The sequence below is a fragment of the Heloderma suspectum genome, chromosome 13 (genome assembly GCF_057233095.1).
Source record: "Heloderma suspectum isolate Gila_16-S chromosome 13, 16-S_ref, whole genome shotgun sequence".
In the NCBI taxonomy this organism is placed as follows: domain Eukaryota; kingdom Metazoa; phylum Chordata; class Lepidosauria; order Squamata; family Helodermatidae; genus Heloderma; species Heloderma suspectum.
In genome coordinates, this window is record NC_139470.1 from 11,791,159 (window position 1) to 11,816,396 (window position 25,238).

Here is a 25,238-nt window from a genome sequence, read left to right on the forward strand (position 1 = left end):
TCCTGTTCAGGTCTCGCTCAAGATCACCAAGAAGAAGGGCACACACACCTGAAAGGCGTAGAGAAGAGAGGAGCGTCCCAACAGCATACCGTGTTAGCAACAGCCCAGGAATGAGCAGGAGGCGCACACGTTCCAGGTATGAAGTTGTGTTTACAAAATGGTTGTGTATTACTGGGGGCCGCCTTTGAGGTTTCCCTGGCTTGGTTGGCGTTGTTTACTTTATTTAAAACATTCCTACCTATGTCCTTTTATGTAGAAATTTCCAAGTTGGCTTACAAGATTATTTAAAATAACTAACATGCAAATTTAAAAACAAACAAACAATGAAGCAGATGGACCACCACAGGAATTTTAGGCTAGATATGTAAAGTTCATCTTAGAAAATATAGGACCTTCACTTTATTGAGTAATACTGAATTCCAGTTCCATATATGTGTGCGCTCGCTCTCTCTCTCTCTCTCTCTCTCTCTTTGCATGTTTGATCGAATATCTGCATAGAGCTGTGGTGGTGCTAGGTCATGAGTTTTAGAGTTGAGCAGAACCATTAGTAATTTTGTCCTTGAATGAATGCAAGATAAGAAAATACCGCTTTACCTACCCTTGTGCTAGAATGCATTCGTGATTATCGCTAGCTTTATGAGATGGGCTGTGCTTGTCACACTGTGTATATCTCTGCGTGGAATGAAAAGGAAGGGCTAAAACACATGCACTGCATGTAAAAGTCAGCTTCCTCTGTTCCTAATGCCCTCAGCAGAAATATGGTGCAAAAGTAGCTGTCCTATCTATGTTTACTGAAGGTGGTCTTGTAGTTCATCTCATGAGCTCTCTGGGCTAGAGGGGATAGGTAATTGCCATGGCAGGAATGTTGCCTGTATTGCAGGGATGGGTAACTTGTGGCCATCCAGATCCTCCGTCTCAGACATCATAATGTTCCTTTTTTAAAAGACTCGAGACAAATCATTTGGGACCTTCTCCTTCACAAACCCCACTGAAATTAAAGTGTACAAAAGCATAGCTTTTCTACTTCGCTTTTCCCTGAAGGCTTCCAGAAGTGTGTTCACAAAATTACTCATCATCGCTTATTTAATTTCTCCGTAACTTTACTCAGGCTTCTGTAATGGGATCAATATTCTAAGACAGGTAAAATGATGTGATGTTGTTGTTATTACCATCCTTTCAACGCATGCTGCTGGATGTGGATCCCAGTCTGTTAATGATGGCAAATATGAAATGAGGGAGGGGGAGAATAATTCTAAATTAACACAGGAGTTCAAGTGGGTGATGTTATATGCACAGCATTAGGTGTTTGGAGTAACTTACAGTATTTTTATAGCTCACATTGTTCTCGGATTGTGAGGCATCGTGCCTGGGTCACTCCACCCAATCCCAGGGCCTCTAAAATACACTGTATAAATTTCCTGTATACTTCCTGCCTTCCACTGTGCTTGCTCTCGGAACAAATGCAACATTGACTACAGCCAGGCACCCAGTCTCTCTTAGGCTCCATCTTCCTTGCAAACTTAAACTGGTTTTAAGACAACTTAACTATGGTGGCTTTCCCTAATGGATCCCTTGTAGGAATTATTGGGTAAGGATGATGACAATTGTGTTGGAGATCTTAATCCCTGCCCCAACAGAACTTCCATCTCTAACAGTAAGGGAATTTATGCCACACAACAGGAATGGTTTTTTAAACTGAACATCTGGTTCCTGCCCTTGGAACTCTTTTTTCCTGCTTGATTTTGTCTGCTGAGGAACTCACTGTGTGATCTAAGACATGTCCTAGGTTGTGCAGTCAGTTAACACTGAGAACCAGCTAGTGAACCGGTACATTTTGCCGACATTCCACACATCAGAATGCCCTGCATCTGTGCGTTGCAGAAGAAGATTGGTAATAATGGCCATTGGTCAAGCTGTCTCTTAGGGAAAGCTTGTCCCCCATAATTTGTCTTCTCTCAGCAAGAAGCCCCTGATATTCTTCTGAGGAACTTCCCCTCAATCTTCAGAACTCAGTTTGAAAACTGCTGATGTGAATCTTTTATTGGAAAGCAAACGTTGAAGCACAAACTCTCTTCTCAGTTAAGAAATGTTTTCCCTGCTGTTTCTTGGATGCTAAGCTGCTTGTTCACCACAAAGCCGTAGAGGTATTTCAGTGTGTGAAACAAATTGACTGTGGGTGTCTGGGGATTTTTGTTCACTGTTCCCGCTGTAACCCACTGCGCGAAACACCAGACTGCTTTTAAATCTCCCTCCAAAACAAGCGTGTGGTCTTAGGTGATTGTGACTGTCACTTAAACAGAAAATAGAGCCTTTTCTCTTCAAACCCATCCTCTTAGCTTGGTAGTAGTTCCACTTGACAAGGACCAACATTTCTTTCGTAATCTCTGTACAGCAGGAATTAAACATTCCATGGAATTAGAAGCACAACATCCAACAATTGCTCAGCAGCAGTGACGAGAGGCTCTACAGAATTTAACAGAAGAAAGAGCGTTACTAACGCTGTTCATTCAGAATCTTAGTGCTGTTTTTCATACTGATCATGGACTTACAAGCTTCTCTGGTCAGGGAGCTTGTGAACTGGATCTATGGGGAAAGAAGGGCAGGACGGAGGGGTGGGAAATCTGAGAGGCAAAGTTTTCTCAAAGTCACTTACTGCCACTTTCCATACTGTTAATTTTTATTTCCATTGGAGACATCTGCTGCTGACAACTCAACAGCTTAACAGTCTCTTTTTCTTTCATAGTTTTGCTAACTACCCTGTATTCTGACTACTTCATGTTTCTGTGATCGCAGAGCATTTTAAAAAAAATTATTTTACACTTTCATCTTGCCTGTTGTACATGCTTCCATGTTTTTCTTTTGTGTATCTGTCTGCCACAAAGCTGACAGTCGAGAGAAATAATGATTAATGGGCAAACAATAAATCCCGAATGTGAGCACACACATTATCACCGGGAAACATACCTGAGGGTCCTTAGTAGCCTTAAATGGAAGAAGCTGCACACCTCAGTACATGGTCTCTGTCGGATTATCAGGTTTTCAGGCGGGTGTCTCGGTATTTGAGGGTAGCCAGTAGTCCTTCCTCTCTGGATGGCCTTCAGCGAAGAAATAATTTGCCTGTGGGTTGGATGCAAGCTGGAAGAGAGGGAATGTGTGTTTTGCATGTGGCTTGAATGCAAGCTTGAGATTTTTGCTGCCATTTTGTGTCAGTCAGCTGAGTTTATGCATTCTGAGCACATGACACTAAAATAGCATTAGCATTTGAGTGCGCTCTGCTTATACTGGCTTTCCATTGCGTTTTTGTGCTCTGTATGAGAGGGGGAAGTGAGGCTTCGGTAATGCGTGAGCTGAGACAATACCTGTATTCCATATCTCCCAGAAATCCCACGATTTTCTACTCTTTTAGTCCAGTAGAGAACCCAACCCATTACTGTGATGAGTTACATTTTTTTTCTATCCATAGAGGAGGAAGTGTGAGGATGCACGCAAGCCCAAGACTGGCTTCTCTGTCAGAGAATGCAAATTTTAAAAAATCAGGCAAGAAGAGAGGACAAAGAGTAAGGGATTTTTCACTGTAATCTCTGAGAAACGTTTTGGTTTGATGTCAGCAAGCATCCATAGTAAGCCAGAATTGAATTCACCATAGAAACGAAATTAATCTTTGCTTCTCTCAACCGTTTCTCTCCATTATGGGCTACTTATCTGCATAAGTCTTGCCTGTACTCCTGACACACTGTTCATGTTTGATGTCTATGTGGTGTTCTCTCTCAGTATGCAGTCGCACAGTCCTTGAAAGCTGTTTCTGATACATTGTTCATTAGGCACAGGAATCAGCCTTTATCTTTTTCTTCTTTAAGTAGGCCTGTTTCGATTCTTTGCTGTCTATTTCTCATCCTTGGCCCATACCCTCAAATACAAAAACGGTGTAGAAAATATAACCTTTTAAGAGGATAATCCTGTGTCTTTATCTTTCAAAGCGGTTGTTTTTATAGGACCAAATGATGGCGGCTAAATAAGCTTTGAAACTATTATGTACAAGCTGTTTTTAAAAAGCCAATTTTATCTCCTTGGATTGGTTTCTCCTTTTGTGGTCCCTGCATAGCTATAACTATTCTGAAACCTTTATAGGTCTTTGATGCCACACAGTTAACAGTTCCCAGAAAAACTTGTTTTGACAACATTATCCTATTCAGTAAATACAGAATCTAGCAGTGCAGTCTTATGCATGTTTACTAACAAGTAAGCCTCATTGTGTTAATTGGGACTTATTCCCAGGTAACTGGGTTTAGGATTGCAGCCTAAGTCATGCACCAATCCACTATTGCTTATTTTACAGCCTTCCCCAACATGGTGCCCTCCAGATGTTTGGGGAGTATAACTCATCACTCCCCCAACCAGCATGGTCAGGAATGATGGGAGTTGTATTCCAAAACATCTGGGGGGACACTACATTGGGGAAAGCTGACTTACCATAATCAAGATTTGTTAGGTAAAGTGTTATATTTTATTTATGGGAAAAGAGATAAAAGTTTGATCAAGATTGTAAACTCAATCATAAAACGTCTCTAGATCATCCTCAGATTACCTCACCCCCACCCCCACATGGGTTGCATATACTTCCTGCTGCTCATCCAAGGGGAGCTGGGCTTGATAGCCAAGCATTAATTTCCAGTAGCCATCTCGCCTTGCTTTGATGCTTTATCTTGGTTAATGAACATACGAACATACATTTTTTATTTTTACACTGTTGTTAATTTCTTTACGTCTGACAGTATTTTGTCACTTCACATGTTTAAGATTAATTTTCCTTTTTTACAGGTGATAAATCATTTTTATTTTTTAAAATCTCAGACATACAACCTTTTCACAACCCAAAATGTGGAAAGCGTTGGTCCAGGAAATGGCCTACTTTAGATTCCATGTCTACTATTGCAATAAAAACTTTAAAGAGAATTACTTCTTCTTTTTTTCCAGAACAAGGAGTTCAGTGACACCTTAAAAACTTAGCAACTTCTTATGCATCGAATAAGTGTTCATTCAGGTGCTAGATTTTACTTTGACACCAAAACTCAAGGGCGAATTCATATGTGGATAATTGGGGCACAGGTGAAGACACAGCTAGGGGACGAATTTGACTGGGAAACTGGGCAACAGGAAAAGAGCTAAACACAGCTTCCCATGGCTGCTCTTCAATTTAAAAACATCAAGGCTTCACTATTCACTTTTGCTTATCTAGCTCATGTCTTAGAAGCTACTCATTCCTGCAAGGAGGGGGTAAGGAAGAAACGTCCATTTAGTGGGGCCAGGGTGATGGCGACATGCTCATTCCACTGATAGGTATGACTTCTCTGATTGAAGGTGATCCCTTTGGTTAGCAAATGCCTTTTAAAACAGTCCATTGCTTGGGATTTTAATAGGGGGACAATTCCACAGAGAACAGGCTCTATGTCCGCCGCTGATATATTTAGAAAACAGCTCTTTGTATTTTTGCGGGCCCATAAAGGCAATCAGCCACTCACACAGGTGTGTAGCTTGTAAAAGTGTGTAGAGCAAGACACCTTGGCTGCTGCAGCTGAGGTTAATGCTTGGGTTTGTCATCGTCCTTAAAAGCAAAGAGCAATAAACAGACAAGGGAGGCATGAATGTGTTGAGTTATGACTAGAAGGTTGATTCTGGTAATCTTAATTAAAGGAACTTCGTTGCTGGCCAGCGCGTTTGTCAGATTGTTCAGGTTCCTATAAAAGGCCATGGGACTCATCTATTGGTTTCAGTCCCTGGGGACGTTGTAGGTGTTGGAAAACCAACGAAGGATTCTGTTGCTGCTGGGCACGTGCAAGCGTAAGCCTTTTCCCCTTATCAAAATGCATGCCATTTCTAAAGACAACATGCTTTTAATCCTGCATGGGTGGCAGCTATACACATCTGGCTGGCTGTGTAAAAAAAACTGGCAGGGCAGGATTTTTTAAACAACTTGGTCTTGTTAACTGGGTATCAATCTGTAGTGCTTCAGGTATAGCACTCAGCAGTAGCACTATGTTGAGCATGATGTTGGCACTCGTCAGCTCAGATTAGATGTAGCACGTGCAAGTGAAGGGTGCTCTGGTCCTCAGGCCGCTGACATAATGACAGTAGGTGGGCAACTCATAACCCTCCAGATGTTTTGGCCTGCAACTCACATCATTCCTCACCTTTGGGTATGCTAGCTAGGGCTGATGGAAGTGATAGGTCAAAACAACTGGAGGGGCACTAGTTGCCATCCCCTGATCTAGGCCCATGTAGGAAGGTGCCTTGTACTTGGTCAGATTAGAGTCCATCTAGCCCAGTATGGTCTATGCTGACTCACAGCAGCTCTGCAGGATCTCAGGCAGCGGTCTTTCACCTCACCTGTGACCTGGCCCTTTTAGCTGGACAGTGTATACCAGGGACTTTCTGCATGCAAAGCACATGCTCTGCCATGGATCCCTGCTCCTTCCCATACATTCCCGAGCCCTTAGCTGTGCCAATCGCCAGCTGTAGTGTGAGGTTTCAAGGGCACCTACAAATTAGGCGGGCTGTCTAGTGGTTTTCCCTACATGTTGCTATCCAGAACACTGGGGCGCTGTCATCTCCATCCACTAGGAGGCAGGAGGAAAAATAACTGCTGGAGGTTGAACTAGAAGGCACCTCCCACTTCTTCCCTAGAGTAGCCTTCCCCAGACTGGTGCCCTCCAGATGTTTTGGACTACAACTCCCAGCAATCCTGACCATTGGCCTTACTGGCTGGGGCTGGCTGGGGTTGAAGTCCAAAACATCCAGATGGTATCAGGCTGGGGAAGACTGCCCTTAGAGAGAGACAGTCTCTCTTCTTCCTCCTCAGCAAACACATGCAGGTCCGCCCCTGTGTACAGGAGGAGCCATAGCTCAGTGGTAGAGCAGGCTTTGCCTGTAGAAGGTCCCAGGTTCAATCCCTGGCATGTCCAGATCGTGCCTGAAAACCTGGAAAGCTACTGCCAGTCAGTGCCGACAATACTGGGCTAGATAGACCAATATCAGTATAAGGCAGTGCCAGGGCCCGGCTTCAGTACTGTAGCGGGCCTTCATTCATTCATTTCATTCATTATATTTCTATACTGCCCCATAGCGAAGCTGTCTGGGCAGTTCACAAAAATTAAACAACCATTAAAAGACATTATATAAAGAATAAAACAATTCATGTAATGACATAGAACAAATTGCACACACAACAACCACATATATCTAAAACAATTTAAATCAATCAGCCAGAGAAAATCAAAGACACTCCTTATATGCTGCCAAATGCCTGAAAGAAGAAGGCAGTTTTAACCTGCCACCAAAAAGATGACATTGTTGGCTCCAGGCAGGCCTCAGCAGGGAGGTTATTCCATAAATGGGGGGCCACTACCGAGAAGGCCCTCTCCCTTGTTGCCGCCCGAGGAGACTCCTGGAGGAGGGCCTTAGATGCAGAGTGTCATGTACGGGGTCGGCCTTGTAGGTTATAGCCAGGATTTAATTAGAAGTAGCCTGAAAGGGTTTGGGCCTATTTAGCCTCTAGAATTTCAGAATCTGTGTAAGCTTATCTCTATCAGTGTTCTCAGAGCAGAGCCAGGGGGAGTCACCCAACTCCCTATCCACCTGCTGGTCTGGCCTTGGCAGGCAGGGAGGCCAGGTGAAGGGTAACTCCCCCTGGCTCTGCTCTGAGAACGCTGACAGAGATATGGTCACACAGATTCTGACATTCCAGAGGCTGAATAGACCCAAGCCCTTCCAGACTACTTCTGATCAAATCTTGGCTATAACGTACAAGACCCACTGCAGTACTGAACCTGGGCTCTGACAGGCAGCTTCCTGCAATCCAATGACCAGGTCTTTGGCCCCATCCCAATATGGAGACAAGCCGGTCAGGAATCAGGGAACAGGGCACCAGTACCTCTACAAAGTCCATCCCACAGCTGATCATGCAAGTGGGGCAAAGACAACCAGGAGTATATGACGTGGGAGTCTCCCCCCCACCCTTGAATAGGGCATTCTGTGGAGTGAGGAATTCTCAAGCTACATATGAAAAGGCTGGTGGGTGTCTCAAGCCTGTGATGGATTGCTGAATATTTTGTATTGTCCCTTTGTTAAAATCTACAATAGAAAGGGGTTTTATGTTTCCATAAAACTGCTTCCTCTTATGATAGCAATTTTCAGTTATGTCTACCGGCCACATTACCGATTCAAAACAACCTCATGCCGACCGCTGCAGCTGAGACATTTTGAATGAGTGTTTTTTAGGGGGGGGGGGGTTCTCATGCAAAATTGGGTTTCATATTGGAGCTTTGTGTGGAGAATAGTGAGTCACAGGTTCATATGTGCTGGCTTTTACAAGGTTATTTTACACTCCATACATTTGCAGTGGTGTGATGAAGCTGCAAGCCATTTTGGGGTTGGCCATGTTGGGAGAGGGACCCCCAGAATGGCCCATCCCTTAGCGGGAGGTTAGGCAAGGTCACACCTTTAGGGTCTGCATGTGTCAAGGGCTCCTTGGAGGCCTCTCTCAGTCTAATCCAGTAGCCAAGTCCAGACACAGACAAATGGATTCTTTTAAAAACTTTATTCCTCTTTTACAACTTAACAACTCTACTGTTAGCAACTAGATATGAGCAGCAGAGTACCTATGCCCTAAGTTGGAACAGTTGGTCCCCGTTTGAGAGGGAATCACTGGCAGACCCTGAACTTAAGGGCTAGGGAGAGTCCCTCCCCTTTTCCCTTGGATGCTCTGGGTGCAACCGTTGTTTGCGCGCCAACTCGGCACTACGCCTCTTTTCTGCACCCTCCATTTGGCGCCGCTCTCTGCGTCCATCAAGTCTGCTTCCCGCGCTCTGTCACTCCCAGGACTGCTATCTAAGCTAGGAATGCTGGTGGGAGGAATCTCCGTCAGCTGTTGGCCCTGGGAAAGAGGAGCGCGCTCCTCTCCCAGGAGCGACTCCTCTTCCTCAGAATCAGAACTACTCTGGGATTCTATGGGCTCAGTGTCCACCCTGACAGCATGCAAAGTGACTGGAAAAAAGCCCTTTCCATTGTGACGCCTTGTCTGTGAAATGATGTCCCTAGGGAGGCTGACACGGACTCATGTCTGTCCAGTTCTAGGGGCAAAGCACAAGAGACAAAGTCCCCAATAACAGCTTGAAACCAACACTCAAGGTGCAAGAGACCTAACAGAACTAATAAGATCTGTGGACTGATATAACTGATAAGTTTGTTACGACATTGATATGATTGTGTGAGTACCATCAAGTGTTTTATTTATAACTATTGTATAAAATAAATTGGTAGGATTGTTTGTGTACCATCAAGTCGTTTATTTATAAACACTGTATAAAATTGTCTTATGGGTCTAGTGCAGGTCTGTTAGCTCTCTTGCACCTTGAGTGTTGGTTTTGAGCAGTTCTAGCTGCAGACATTCTTTTCGCCCAGGTCTTTCCGTTGTTGGATTGGTGATACCTGATTGATTCGATTTACCCACTGCTGTGTTAATGGTGTTGTTTTTAATGTATCGCTTCTAAATGGATGATCATAAGCCACCCTGGAAGTTTGTCAACCCAGAGGGTGCGGCATTTTATTGTTTTAAGTAAAGATTTTATATATAGCACCATCATGGTGCTTTACCGAGTGCAAGAGGACAGATCCCTGACCTGAGGAGCTTAAAAGTCTAAACTTCAACAGAGGGGCAAGAGCAGAGGAAAGGGGAAGGATGCAGAAGCTGGGGTAGACAGGGTAGCAATGTGTGGTTCTTTTAATTGCATGTACTTAGATTTGGTTTCACAGGCTACGTTTCAGTGGGGCAGCCTTGCCCAACCTGCCACCCTCCAGATGTGTTGGGATTGCAGATCCCATCATCTGACAGATAGGAGTTGTAGTCCCAAACATCTGGAGGGCCCCAGGTTGGGCAAGACCACAGTAGGGCATGGGAACTAGGGGCTTGTGCCAAGGGCTACCCAGAAAAGATGGATTTTGAGGAGGGTTTTGAAGGAAGTAAGAAAGGTGACATCACACAGATGTTCTGGGAGGCAGTTCCGAACGTATGGGGCAGCAAGGGAGAGAGGGTCTTTGGGGAGATGAATAAACTACCTAGGGAGGTGGTGGGCTCTCCCACACTGGAGGCATTCAAGATGAAGCTGGACAGCCATTTGTCAGGGATGCTTTGACTTGGATTCCTGCATTGAGCAGGGAGTTGGACTCAGTGGTCTTAGAGGCCCCTTCCAGCCCTACTATTCTATGATTCTATGAAATACAGCAGTTACTTGCCACAGACTTCATTATCTGAGACATGATTTCTTCTGCCTTCTGCAAAACAACAGATATGTTCAGGCCGTTCATATCAGCGTTGCAGTTTCATTAGAAATGTACAAGGTGAATTGGAAAGCTTTTTAAAAGGGGATATTTTTTTCAGGGTCCAAAGTCTTGCATTTTGTAGAGGATTGTCGGTTTGACAGTGGGGAGATACTCGAACATTGGTTCTTCTTACTTAAAAACTTTGGATTAGATGCAGAAAGAGACGACTGTTCCATGGGAGCTGAAAAGAGGGGGAGAGATTATGCTCTCTTTGTAGCTGTTTGTAGAGCTTTAGATTAAGCAAAACTTTTCTCCCACCCCACCTTTTTTATTTTGTTTATTTCTTTCAGGAGTCCTCATGAAAAGAAGAAAAGGAGATCTCACTCACACACCAAGTCCAAAGCAAGGTCGCATTCACCCTCCGCCTCACCAGGCAAACAGTCTGCACATAAGAACACCACTCATTCTACCAGTGTCTCTCCTGTGGAGAGTAGGGGATCCAGTCAAGAACGTTCTGGGTAATGAGTTCTTTAAAGCCTCGATACAGGCAATTCCTTGTTGGCTCAGATGTGGGACAGGAGCTGTGGTGCAGATTATCCAAAATAGGGAAGAATGGGGTTGCATGCAAGCAGAGCTCATAGGCCCGCCGCCAAAACAAATGTTAAGTTTACTTAATGCTCTGGATCTTTGATGTGAATACAGAGGTCTGTTTATGTAACCACTTAGCAGGGACAATACAGATGACCAGCTAAGAGGCCAGGGCAGTGCTAAGCTTCTCTTCACCACTTAGCAGGGTAATACAGGTGGATCTACATTTATAGCTGATGAGACAGCAGGGTAAAAGTGGGATGCAGGTAGGACAGAACAAATTTGAATTTGCTCCTATGTTGTTGTTTTAAAAAAGAACCCCAACTTTCTACAAGCGGAAAACTAGGACTTCTTCATGATTATCCATGAGCATTCACATATGGGTTTTCTGCGGTCTGGAGTAGTGTAGTTCATTCTGCCACTAGATCCCACTCCATGCGTGGATCTGGCAATGCACGATCAACTTGCCAAGTGATTGTGTGCCCACTGTGTTTAAAAGCTCATCTGCATTTGCTCTTTCATTTCCTGGACATGTCCACCCCTACCATTTCCAAACAGCTGTAGTTGATCCTTGCATTAATTTCAACAGTGAAATACTTAACGTCTGGACTATTAATGCAACCACCAATGGAGACTAAAGTTACCACTCTAAGTAGTGGCTCTCCTGTATTCTCTGCAATAGTGGATTTTTTTTTTCTTTTTCTTGCATTTAGCAAGAGAGTACAGAGGAGGAGGATTCTTGGAAATCCCTCCTGTGAGCTGTTTCTCCCCAGGAAACTTGTAATCTCTATTAAGCATCCCACAAGGAGGATGGTAGTCAATACTGTTTGGATCTTTCAGTAGTAACTTAAACCACAGACCTTGTGTTTGTTTCTGGAGAAGTGGGGAGTGATCTGGAAGTCGGGGGTATATCCACGACTCCCTTGTCATGGTCAGATCACTATCTGGTGACATTGGGCTTCTCGGTTCCACAACCCCTCCGCAGGGGTGGAGGACCCATTAAAATGGTCTGCCCCAGGCGTCTTATGGATCCAAATGGATTCCTGAACGCACTTGGGGATTCTCTGGGGCACGCCAACGGCCACTCGGTCGAGACCCTGGTGGGTGGCTGGAATGCCGCAATCACTGGGGCATTAGATCAGGTGGCTCCGAAACGCCCTCTCCCCCTGAACAGGGCTCGGACTGCACCATGGTTCAATCCGCGGTTACAAGCTCTGAAACAGGAGGTGAGACGGCTAGAGCGCCGGTGGCGGAAGTCTTGCTCCAAAGACAATCAGACACAGGCTAGAGCTGTATCTTCAGCCTATCACGTGGCGGTGAAGGAAGCAAAAAAGGAATATGATGCTGCCTCCATCGCATCTGCAGAGTGCTGTCCCAGGAGGCTGTTCCAAGTGGTCCGGAGCCTGGTCGGTCCTGTGGCTCTGGAACCACTGGAGCATTCTAAGGCCTCCTGTGAGGCCTTGACAAGGCACTTTGCAGATAAAATTGATCAGATTAGGAGTGTTACTCTGCACGCTGTGGATACAGTTAGTGAGCAAGAGGCGGCCTGTGGCAAACCGGTTTTATGGGATCGGTTCCAGCTTCTTCCTCCTGATGAAGTGGACAAGGTGCTTTCATCTGTAAGGCCAACCACCTGCTTACTTGATCCTTGCCCATCTTGGCTCATTATGGGCTGCAGAGAGAGACTGGTGAGGGGATCAGGGCAGTGGTGAACGCCTCCCTTGAAGAGGGAGTGATGCCATCAGCCCTCAAGGAGGCAGTGATAAGACCGCTCTTAAAGAAGCCCTCCTTGGATCCTCACGTTCTGAACAACTTTCGCCCAGTCTCAAATCTGCCATTTTGGGGCAAGGTGATTGAGCAGGTGGTGGCGGTGCAGTTGAAGGCACACTTGGAAGAAACTGATTATCTAGACCCATTTCAGTCGGGCTTCAGGCTTGGGCACGGGACAGAAACGGCCTTGGTTGCCTTGGTAGATGATATGAGGAGGGCTCTGGATAGGGGTGAATGCTCCTTCCTTGTTCTCCTCGACCTCTCAGCGGCTTTTGATACCGTTGACCACGGTATCCTCCTGGACCGCCTGGAGGGGTTGGGCATTGGAGACACCGTATTGCAGTGGTTCCGGTCCTTCCTCTCCGGCAGGTACCAGAGGGTAGCACCGGGAGAGGAGGTTTCAGACCCGTGGCCGCTCACTTGTGGGGTGCCACAGGGTTCCATCCTCTCCCCGATGCTATTTAACATCTATGTGAAGCCACTGGGGGCTATCATCAGGAGGTTTGGGGTGCAGTGTCATCAATATGCGGATGACACGCAGCTCTGCCTCTCATTCAAATCTTCACCAAGGTTGGCCGTCGAATCCCTGTCCAAATGTCTGGAGACGGTGAGTGGCTGGATGGGGAGGAATAAGCTGAAGCTGAACCCTGACACGACCGAGGTACTTTTGGTGGGAGACAAGAGGAGGCTAGGGGATGTTGACCTGGTGTTGAATGGGGTACGGCTGCCCTTGAAAGACCAGGTCTGCAGCCTGGGGGTCATTTTGGACTCCCAGCTGTCCATGGAGGCTCAGGTGTCAGCTGTGAGCCGGACAGCGCTGTATCAACTCCATCTGATACGGCAGCTGCGCCCCTTCCTTCCCGACCATCTGCTCCCATCAGTAGTACATGCCCTGGTCTCCTCTCATTTAGACTACTGTAATGCACTCTATGTGGGGTTACCCTTGAAGACGGTTCGGAAACTTTAGCTGGTACAGAACACGGCGGCTTGCCTGATTAAAGGCAGCTGCCAGCGAGATCACATCACTCCAGTGCTGAAGGAGTTGCACTGGTTACCAGTTGTTTTCCGGGCCAAATTCAAGGAGTTGGTTTTGACCTTTAAAACCCTATATGGTTCCGGCCCAGCCTATCTTAAGGAGTGCCTCCAGCAGCACCAGACAGGCCGCTTAACAAGATCAGCCTCGGATGGCCTTCTCTCTGTCCCATCAGCCAGGACCGCTAGACTGGTGGGGACGAGGGAGAGGGCCTTTTCTGTGGTGGCCCCCACTCTGTGGAACTCCCTCCGTAGGGAACTCCGTCACGCTCCCTCTTTAATGAGCTTCCGTCGTGCATTAAAAACGTGGCTGTTCAGGCAGGCATTTGGGGTGGGTTAGGGTATTTTAGAAAATGTTTTTATTGTACAATTTTATTGTTTTAAACTGTTTTATTGTATGTTGTACATCGCCCAGAGTGGCTGGGTGATTAATAAATTTAATAATAAATAAATAAATAAATAAAATAAAATAAAACCATATGGCTGGTCAAAGATGACCACCTGAGAAGAGTCAGGAAACATCCAGTTGTAAACCGCTGGTGAGAATGCAGTAAGGGTGGAAGAGTTCACACAGCTCTGAAGAACTTCCATTTATCGAGATGTATTTCAACCATCCCTCCTCCTGTTGATAGTAAATTCTGTTTAGTATTGCATAGAGCATAACCTAAATACTCAAAGTACTTCATATAAATTGTCTCAACCCTTACAAAAAGCATAGAAGGCAGACAAGTATTATTATTCCTGAATTACCATGCAGGGGAGGGGTATGGCTGAGGCTTAGAGTCGATTGTCTAAGGCTACCTAGTGAATTCATGGCAGAGGTGAGATTTGAACTCTCAGCTAGCTCTCTTAGCCAGTACTCTACATACGTTGTATTTTTTCATGTTAGTTGAATTACCTGGATATATTTATCTGTGCAATAATTATCTACTGACTGACAGTATCTTTTTTTAAAAAAAAAAAATCCTTTTAGGGGAGTTTCTTTGGAAAAAGATGGCCAGATCTCTTCTGCAATTGTATCATCAGTACAGAGCAAAATAACTCAGGTACAATTTAAAGATGTTCCTACTTCCAAAGCTTAATGATTACAAACTTATCTGTCCAGTTTGTCACGATTGCACTGCATCATGTCTGAACTGCAGTTTCAATGTTGAAATAGCTCTCTAACAGTGGCACTGCAAATGGGTGTACAGTAACCTGCATTCTTCCGGATATGAAGTCTAGTTTGTGAGAGTTACCCTATCTGTCCATGTGTCAATGCTGAAGCTTTACTGCCAGAACAGATTTGCTTTTCACAGTCATAGGAAGAATAAATGAAAAGTCATTCACATCCCACATCTCATGGGGACCAGAAGGTCTGAACATATAAGACTGACTCTGGCCCGCTTGCACTGGCTGCCTGTATGTTTCCGAGCCCGATTCAAGGTGCCGGTTTTAATCTATAAAGCCTTACATGGCTTAGGACCACAATAACTGATGGAGCACCTCTCCTGACATGAACCTACCCATATACTATGCTCAACATTGAGGGCCCTCCTCCAGCTGCCTACATCGAGGGAAGCTTGGAAGATGGTGACAAGGGAGAGGGCCTTTTCGGTGGTGGCCCCCAAATTATGGAATGATCTCCCCGACAAGGCCCACTTGGTGCCAACATTGTTATCTTTTCGGCCCCAGGTTATGACCTTTCTCTTCTCCCAGGCATTCGGCAGTATATGATAAGTTTTAATCGATCCTGGAATGTCTTATGCTTATGGTTGCTTGCTTTTGAGATTGTTTGTTTGAAGTTGTTTTAGTTATATGTTTCTTTTGTGTATATTGTCTGTTGATGTGTTTTTTTATGCAGATGGTTTTTAATCTCTGTATATTGTATTTTTAATGTTTTTAATCTTTGTAAACTGCCCAGAGCGCTTTGGCTATTGGCCGGTATAGAAATGTTAATAATAATCATCATTGTCGTCGTCTCAGGCAGACGATACAACAGGCTTCTTCAGGTATCGACACTGGTTTTCCATCACCTTCAGCCTTAAGCACAACCTCCTCTCATCTTTGCCTTTTTACTGCTCTCTACAGCCTTGTCCCCATGCCACCTCTTTGCTTCTACTTCTTTATATGTCCCTGCCTGTAATCTTTGGTCCCCCAACTCCTTACATACCCACCTTCTCTTTGGCATAGCTCCCCACCCTTTATTGTTATTTCTGACCCTTTATGCCTGGAACTCTGTCCCAGCTGTATAGTGTCCTCCCAACATTCCCTTTCCCATATAGTCCATGCTGAGTACCCCATCCCCAGTTCAGTCTTTGTCCCCGTCTGCCACAGAGTCGTGGTACATGGCACAGCCTCTTACCATGTGTTGCCCTTTTCCCTTTTGCCGTGACCAGACTAGATTGTAAGTGCCTTGGAGGGCAAGGCTACTTAGGTTGTTACCTTATTTGCTTATGTTGTAAAGGTGATGTTGCTGAAAAAAGAATAACCAAGGGGATAATGCAGGGCTGGTGACCCATCTGGTTAAATAACCCCACCCTACAACCTCTTTCCCAACATTCTGTGTTACTCTTTAAGCTTTGACCAAGGAGCAGAACCCTGTGACGATAGGGGTACTCTTGATCGTTGGTGCCTTGGGTCACGTGGGGGAGGAGTCATCAGGCGAATTGAGAGTTTAGCCCCACTCCAGCCCAATGGTGTCCCAAAATGCACCCCTTCCTCCCACATAAACTCCCACATAAACAAGCAGTTGCCGTTCGTTCCTGTGCGGAGAAGCAAACAACCAGACTTGATCACAATTCTGTAATGGCAGAACCTGCTCTCTGCCCCCAACAGTGGCAGGCCCAGCCTTCCCTGGCAGTGATCCCTCCCTGCCATGTGTTTTTGCAATATACAAGTAGGGGTGCACGAAAGTCACTTACCTGGTCTCGCAGCTTTTCGCGGTGGGGGGGAGGCGCTTCGCTGCTCTCCCCCCGAAGTTCAGGCCGGGGGGGGGAGGCTTCCCGCCTCACCTGGCCGAAATTCAGGCCGGGGTGGGGGGAGGCTTCCCGCCTCGCCCGGCCGAAATTCAGGCCGGCGGGGAGGCGCCTCACCTCACCTGGCCGCGAAATCGCGAAATTAAAAGTTAAAAAAAAAAAACGCCCCCGTGATAGGCTACGTGATGATTAACGTAGCCTATCATGGCTAGATCTGCAAAGTCAGCCGTGATAGGCTACGTAAATCGTCACGTAGCCTATCACGGGGGCGTTGTTGTTTTTTTCTTTTATTGGAATGGCGGCGGCGGCAGCCGGTCGAAAGACCGGCTGCCGCTCCCGCCCCGGACGAAGACCCGCCGAACCGCCGGCCGGACCCACCGCTGGGAGGGACATTCAGGAAAGGTAAGTCCCGTCCCGGGGGGGGTGCGGGGGGGTGCGGAGAATTTCTCCCCAAAACTTGTTCGGGGGGCCGAACACGTTGGCGCTAGGCCCCCCGAAGTTTCGGGGAGAAATTCTCCGCCATCCCTATATACAAGTCTTCCCTTCACAGACCAACCCACTCAGCGTGCTGATAGGCGTTTTGTTAGTTCTAGGGTATTCGACAGCATTCGGTCCTTTTTTTATTAACCACTGTATGAAGGATTGTTGGTCACACTCCAACCACCCTGCAAGGTAGGCCAGGCCCAACTTGGCCACAGGTTCCCCCAACGGTGACCCAGTAGCTCCCTTCCCAGACCAATAGGCACTGTATTTAGCACTGAAGTTATACAGGACACACCACACCAACTGAAAGTTGGATAAAAGTTTATTAGGGGAAAGGAACAGAGAGGAAGAAATGGGGAGAGGTGGTAGGTTGTACAGGAAATTACAAGCAAAGTGCAATACTCCAAGCAAAACCAGAAATGCCAAACACCAAGGCACACACTCCCAAGAGCAAAACAATAAAGCTAGCTAGTCTATCCTATACATACCAAAGTATGGGCCTCCCAGGATAGCCACCTACCAGCAGCTCACCCTAGTATCGTCAGGGCCAGGAAGAGACACCCGCCCCTTCTTTAGCCCTCTTTTTATTGCCCAGCCCTAGCAACTCAGGGCAGATTTGAAACACCCAAGCCCAGTCCCAGGACACCCCACTCCACCCCCCAAGGAGGCTGGATCTCCCCACCAGCACGGCTGTTATCATTTTCCCAATTAGCCGGAGCAGAGCATGGCCTTGAGCTGCGGGGCTGAGAAACAGCCAAAAAACAATCAACCTCCAGGTGGCTACTCCGTACGTGACTACCCAAGCAGCCCTCGTGGCTCCCGCTTCTACTAACCCATTCTTTTAACACACTGTCTTTCTAATTAAGGAGTGCTTTAAAGATAATTATTCTATGCTGCTAACTGTAATAGTGTAAGAACTACTGCGCTGTGAAAGGATACAATAAGGTTTGTTTACTGATTTAGATATCATAAAAATGTCCGCCACTTCGTTGTGGGTCATGGCCTTAGTACGGCATCTTGAATAGTCCTATCTTGCCTTGGGCACGCTAAGCAAAGTGCATATAATGCTATCTAATGTGTTCAATTTCCTTCACGCAATCTAGTCAAGAAAACAATAATTCTCTGATCATACTGCTCAGTTTCACTTGTCTTAAAAATGCATCATCTTGTTGTGCTTATTGCAAATTTAATTTGATTCGGCAGGATAGTTTCTAAACGGATATTTGAATTTCTCTTAATATGTTAGTTTTGAGAAACTGCATTTGCTGCTTTTAATCATTTGTGTCGTTTTTCAAAAGTGCAGTTGTTGAATGTGCACTCTGTTTGTTGTTTGTGGTATGGCTAGGATCCTTTATACTCAAATGGCTAGAACTTGGTGGAGCTTTTGATGAAGAGATTTGCCTCTTCCAAAGGGGAGGCAGACCGATCATCCAGGTGCAGAAGTTAAATTTTCACTTGCTCCTATCACACATACAGTTAGTAGTTGAAGATTACTCAGCACAAGCATGATTCTCCCATCGCCCTTGAGGTTCTGTGTAGTTGGAGCACTCCCCCTTTTACCCACTTCTCCACTGTAAAAGAGAGTCATCAGTCAGTAGTTGAGAACTCGTCTTGCATGTAGAAGGTCCCAGGTTCAGTTCCCATTGTCTGTTTAGATCAGAGGTGAGGAATCTTTTTATTCCAAGGGCCAAAAGACGCTTGCTCCTGGGGAGGAAAGCTATGGCCAACCTAGACAGCATAGTAAGAAGCAGAGACATCACCTTGCCGACAAAGGTCCGTCTAATCAAAGCTATGGTTTTCCCAGTAGTAATGTATGGCTGTGAGAGCTGGACTATAAGGAAGGCTGAGCGCCGAAGAATTGATGCTTTCGAACTGTGGTGCTGGAGAAGACTCTTACGAGTCCCCTGGACTGCAAGGAGGTCCAATCAGTCCATCCTAAAGGAAATCAACCCTGAGTGCTCATTGGAAGGACAGATAATGAAGCTGAAGCTCCAATATTTTGGCCACCTAATGCGAAGAGAAAACTCCCTGGAAAAGACCCTGATGCTGGGAAAGACTGAAGGCAAAAGGAGAAGGGGACGGCAGAGGATGAGATGGCTAGATAGCATCACGGATGCAATGAATATTAACTTGAGCATGCTCCGGGAGAGAGCGCAGGACAGGAAGGCCTGGCATGCTATGGTCCATGGGGTCACGAAGAGTCGGACACGACTGAACGACTGAACAACAACAACAACAAAAGAGCTTAGGGGCTGTATTCCACCTGTGGGTGGGGTCTAAGGCAGAGTGGGAAGGACAGTGTGATTCTTACCCATTTTAAGCCTACTCAGAAGTAAGCCAGACAAGCCTCAAAAGTAAGGACGAAATCACTCAACAGTCTCTTCCCCTCTCCCCTGCAAGGAAAAGCTCTTACCTCAGTCCTCCCCTGTTGAACACTGAGAACAGGAGCCTTTTTTTTTTGGTGCTTGCGGGGTGAGAAAAGCTTTTATCTGAGATGAGAGCTTTTTCCTGCCAGGAGAGGGGGCAGAGCCTGGGGAAGAAACTTTTGGGCCAGATGGAGAATCCCTTCAGGCCATATCTACCCTGTGGGCTGGAGGTTCCCCGTGTCTGGTTTAGATGTTCATGGCAGTACATCTGGGAAAGACCTCCCTGCCTGAGACCTTGGAGAAAAGGCTGTTAAACCAGTATGTCTGCAGTGCAGACGTGCCAAGAGAAACACGCATGTTAAGGTCCCATGTTGCAGGTGAGAATTAAAAGATGGGTCTCGGGTCTAAAAAGGTACTGTACTAGACAATATGGAGCTAGATGGTCTAGTTTGGCCTCAGTCGTGCTGGCTGGGGGCTGATAGGAGTTGTAGTCCAAAACGTGTTTTTTGGAATGGCAAACAAAAAGCAAACATGCACTACAAATGACTTGAATATGAAAGAGGTTAAACAAGAATAATTCTGTACCATAAAAAAAAATCTTCCAAGCATACATAAACTGTAACCTCCAGTTTCAGCTTTTACAACAAATATTGCTTAGAGACACTGAAGACATCAATAGAAACAAATGCCAGTCTAATACATTTAATTCATCAGTACCCTTTCAAGCCTTGCTTCTTAAATGAGGTAGGACACACCCATTTAAATCTACACCTAAAAAATAATAATCTTCATTTGGGTCACGTACATGACAATCAGCCAAAGTTCATGTTGCATGGATCTTTTCAGGCTCTGTTTAAAGGTTCTTCTCTTTTTAATAGAATCCTCCCTTCCCGGCCAAGAATTAATATTTAAGAAAGCTACATCAGTTGGAGCATACTCCTAAAGGATATAGTTTGTCCCATTTAAAAATTGCAGAAAGCTGGTCTAGCACATTATAAAAAGCAGCTTTCATGTGTCCTGGCAATTTTGGAACAGCCTATGTTTCCTCTAGTGTGTCAAATGGCTACTGCTGTGCTACACCATAGAGAAGCCCTCATGAGGAGGCCTTATCTAGCATTCTCTGTAAGATGAATACCAGTGTGTAGACCAACCCTTCATCGTGCAGTGCCCCCATTGCCAATTTGCTGCCTGGCCTCATTAGCTCTTCAAACACATTCCACAGCTCCAGTTTCCTGCATCATAATGACCTGGTTAACACATCGGGAACAATCCACAGTTAAACAAACCATGGGTTGTTGGAAATGCAACAGGAGAGTGCGTCCAGGTTCCCACACAACTGCCCACTTCTGCTGCAATAAACAACCAGGCATGCCCTTTCCTGGGTTGTTTGCATGACATCTGAACCTGGAATTCTGGGATTTTGGGGAACAAACAACCCAGAGTTTGAACCCACCGTGGTTTGTTAACGGTGGGTTGTTGCCATTGTGCGAATCAGGTCAATGTATCTGCTTGTGGGTGTTACACTAGAGCAGCATGCCATATGTTAAGGTGGTACATTTGATTTCATACTGGGTACAAGTGGCAAGTATAAAGTAATGGGGGGGAGAGTTAATCACAAATACAAGAGCTTCTATTGTTGGATACAAGATGGTGGACTAGATGGCATTTGGTCTGATCCAGCAAAGCACTTCTTCTGTTCTTGACAACGTCTCCTAGTAGCCTCTGAAAAGCAGGTTTGCCTCGCTGTATGTGTTGCGGCCCATTTTTTTCCACCTTGCACTGAAGAAAAAGTAAAATCATAATGAGCAATTTAGACTGCCAGAATGCTCAGTTTATATAAAAGATTATGTTTTTGCAAGTGGCATTGCAGCTCAGTGCCTCTGACTTCTTTAGGAATTTGAGGCTCTTTAAAAATGCTTCTTGGCTCCCTGGAACAGTTTGTTTTTTTAAGTTCCTCTACATTTAACCTCTTCGTCTCAAGATTAGGAAATGGTGTATTTGTAGAGGACTTTCTGTACTGTGTACTTTTATGTACTCTCTTCCTTTATTTTGCCTTTATCAGTTCAAACGATTGTCTTTTTTATATGGTAAATTTGTTCATTTCTATATGCCTTTAGAATGTTCTTTCAAGACTTCCTAGAAAAGTCCTCACTTATCTCTTCCTGTATTTGTTGCAGGATCTTATGGCTAAGGTGAGGGCAATGCTTGCAGCTTCCAAAAACATCCCAACTAGTGCATCCTGAGACCGGAAGAACTAACCCTTTAGAAGATTGAGTACAGATGGAAACCTGCTTCAGATGGTTTCCAGTTTCCTTTTGTCGAACACCAGATTTCAAGAAGCTAAAACCCTTACTATGTACAGAAGAAGGCACCCTTGGAACTTGGATAAACCCTCCATGTGGAACTTCCTTTTGATAAAACAGCCTTTTGGGGTTTTGTAAATTATGTTTTGACTTGTTCTTCAATAAGAATTTTAACATGAACGGTGTTTGTATATTTGTAAATACAACGTTCTTCCAAGTGTCACGCAAATAAAAATGCAGATAAACACTTTTTATTGGCTAAATGCTTTTTAGAGGTTGGTTTTTACGCTTTATTTAGATGATTTCTAGACCCATATTTCAGTTAGGAGGATTCTCCAAAGTGGCGTACACACATTGAAAATTGCAGTATAAAGTCATTACATAACAATAAAAATGGCAGACAAAGGGACAAATTAAAACTGAGAACTGACACTATTAATAAAACAGCTAACCATAAATGCCCTGCCTAAAGGGAACAGTCTTAACTGCCTCTTTAAAAGGGGCACACTCCCAATTTCTGTAATACAGTGGTGGGTGAACTGGTTGTAGAGTTTTAGGGGCCACCACCAGAAAAAGCTTCTTCAGTATTAGGCTGGTGACTGCTAGATGATGTGACCACCATGAGATTCTCAGTGACGAGCCTCGAGCAAGGACATGTATATAGAAGAAGAGGTGCTTCCTTAGATCCTGGGCTTTAAAGGTAAGCTTCAGCACTTTGAATTTAGCCTGGAAAATTAATGGCATCATGTCTATCACTTGTACTTTTAAGCGTTATCAGTGGGGAAGTGACTATATAATCTAGTCTGGGATAAGAGTTACAATAAAATGAATAAAATAATGAATCTGGCTTTAAGTGTTAAAAAAAAAAAACCACCTGAAGCATTAAACATGAGCTGTTTTGAAATCTGAAAGCTGTTCAGTGTGTAGCCAAGCATTTCATATACTCTTAGTCACTGACCTAATTGACACATTCTTATTTCTAATATTTCCCCAAATGCAAAATAGGTACTGTTCTCCAGAGATCCAAGACTATCCTTATTTAACTTTCTTCCATGCTCAAAAGAAACACAGTCTTGAAAGTTGGTGAAGATGCTATCTCACCTTTATAAATGGCTAGTGGCAAATAGCAATTATATACTAAATCTTGTGAGCTTCCTGTAATTACAGTTTCATTTATCATACAGACAGAAGTTCAGTGAAATAACTTTAAAACATTTTTCAAAATACAGTGGCAGCGTTCTAAATGGCAGCTTTGAAAAAAGCCCAAAAGATAAAATGTTGATCAATGACCTGTTACCATAGTTTAAAGTTGAGCAAAATGGCTTTACAGTATACTGCGAGATGTAGCCCTTTATTTTATTTTATTTATTTCATTTCTATACCACCCAATAGCCAAAGCTCTTTAAATTTGACCATTCAATGGGAATAACAAAACACACCAGTTTTTCAGGCTGAACAAGATCTATAGAAAGAAAAACTCCAAGAGTACTTAATTAAAAGGTCAAGTATTTTGTCCTCCTATTGATTTATTTCAACTGATAGTTACATGATGTTTTCCTATGTTGTGACGCTCATAATGAAGGGGAGGGGGATAAACCATTATTCCATCCAGGAAGGAGACTTACCCTTTTAATAAACCTGCTAAAATATAAATGCCCTATGATGACAAACATTAAAAGATGCTTCAAACAGGTATTCGTCATCACTTCTGGAAGTTTGCATTTTGTGGGTCCTCAGAAGGAAGTCATGCACCTGCTGAACAGCCACCCAGAAAACACTCATGTGCGATTCTCACTACTCAAACCTCTTGTGTGATGAGCAGCATCAAGATGCCATTCTAATGGGTTTATTTATTCATTACAAAAATGTGTATGCTGCTGACTAGTTGCTAACAGCAACTCTTCAATGATACCTACAAAAATATACCAAATACACCATGTAAAACCCAACCATGAGCTAATTCTGTCCCCTTTAAAACTGGTCAGAACCCATCACCTTAACAGCTTATAGACTTCACTAAAAAGAGCACTTCTGACAAGTCTTCTAAGACATTTTTTGGCTATAGAAGAAACAAACCTTGAATTACTGCCCATATACTTCCTTTGGGAACTGAAATGTAGTGTAGTGGTCTTAGAAGCTCCTTTGCAAGTTTACTTTTCTGCTGAAACGGACAAGCCCAGAAGGAGGGGAGGAACCATAGCTCAGGGGTAGACCATCTGCTCTGTATATTGAGGGTCCCTGGTTCAGTCCCTGCCATCTCCAGGTAAAACGATCAGATGGCAGCTGCTGTAGGGGAAAAACATCTGTCTGAGACCCTGAGGAGCTGCTGTCATTCAGAATAAACAATGATCTGGCTTGGTATAAAGCAACTTCTTTGGTCCAGCTTTCCAGCCTTTGGGTTGGTTTTCTAGCCTTTACACCGATCCCTATTCTTCAAGTAGTATTCTGCTCCGTAGGCTCCTCCATAGAGGTCTTCCTCTGGTGAAACTCCTCCTTCCCCCAGGGTGTATTGAAAGACATGTCCTAAGTTAGTCATCTCCAAGCAGCCCCTTTGAACTGTGCCCCCCTGCAAAGCACAGGAAGCCGCTGTTGTATAAAATGGTTTCAGTGACCTTCCATCTAGTCATGGGGCCTACATCGGAGAGTTCAAAAGTGTTTGCAAAAATTGTACATTACTATACGTAGAGGTAGCTGTGACAGATGAATTTATTCAAATGTTCAGTTCTAAACAGGGGCAATACTTTCCTTTTTCTCCTCCCCACTCCCCAAAGTGAGAGTGGAATCGGAAGACAAATAGCTGTCGGGAGATGGAATGACTGTTTAGCAGTGAGTCATCATATGAGGAAAGCATTCAACAGCCAGACTATCCTGTGACGGTTGTAGTAACAATGTGGAAAAAAATGATCATCTGATCCAAGTTCCCTTATTGCAAAGCCACTGCATGGAACGGTCTTGGCACTTCCCAACTTGACTTGCATTGTTGGAAATAATTTCCTGTGGTGTTGAGCAGGATCTATCGCTGATCCAACAAATGACTTCTGATGGTTCTACCTACTCATAGGATCAAACGGTAGTTGCAAATATTGCAGTGGCAGCACTGCAACCCACTTTCCACTGGGAGCCCTATGCTGAGCTAGGTTAGGACAGTGGGGCTTTGAACTGGGCTCGGAAACAAAGCGGGATCACACATCATTTGATAGTACTGGCTCACAGCTGGATGGGTGAACCAACCCCTTGTAAAGCTTTGCCCTTTAAGATGAAGGGCCGGATCACGTCAGCTGACGTGGATCATGTCGCACCTAGCAAGGCGAGTTCCCAACAGGCAAAGCCAGGTCTGTCAGGACCTTGGACAGATCACTAGCTCAAACAGAAGAGGCGATCCAGATATTTTCCTGTAGTGTTTGGTCGGGAAAGTCTCATTTCCT

At 44.9% G+C, this 25,238-nt stretch overlaps 1 protein-coding gene across 7 annotated transcripts in view; it reads left to right on the plus strand.

Annotated features, from left to right (window-relative positions):
• SFSWAP (splicing factor SWAP) overlaps positions 1–22,063 on the plus strand; it is a 109,570-nt gene extending 87,507 nt beyond the window's left edge. For all 7 annotated transcript variants that reach the window (XR_014785725.1, XR_014785724.1, XM_084819691.1 and 4 more), the window contains 4 exons: positions 11–136; positions 10,665–10,832; positions 14,678–14,750; positions 21,688–22,063. Coding sequence is in view for 5 of the 7 variants with exons in the window: in XM_084819691.1 (XP_084675817.1) it covers positions 11–136; positions 10,665–10,832; positions 14,678–14,750; positions 21,688–21,753 (433 nt within the window). In the remaining 2 variants the exon portion in view is untranslated. The remainder of the gene's footprint in view (positions 1–10; positions 137–10,664; positions 10,833–14,677; positions 14,751–21,687) is intronic.
• Positions 22,064–25,238: the final 3,175 nt, after the last annotated feature.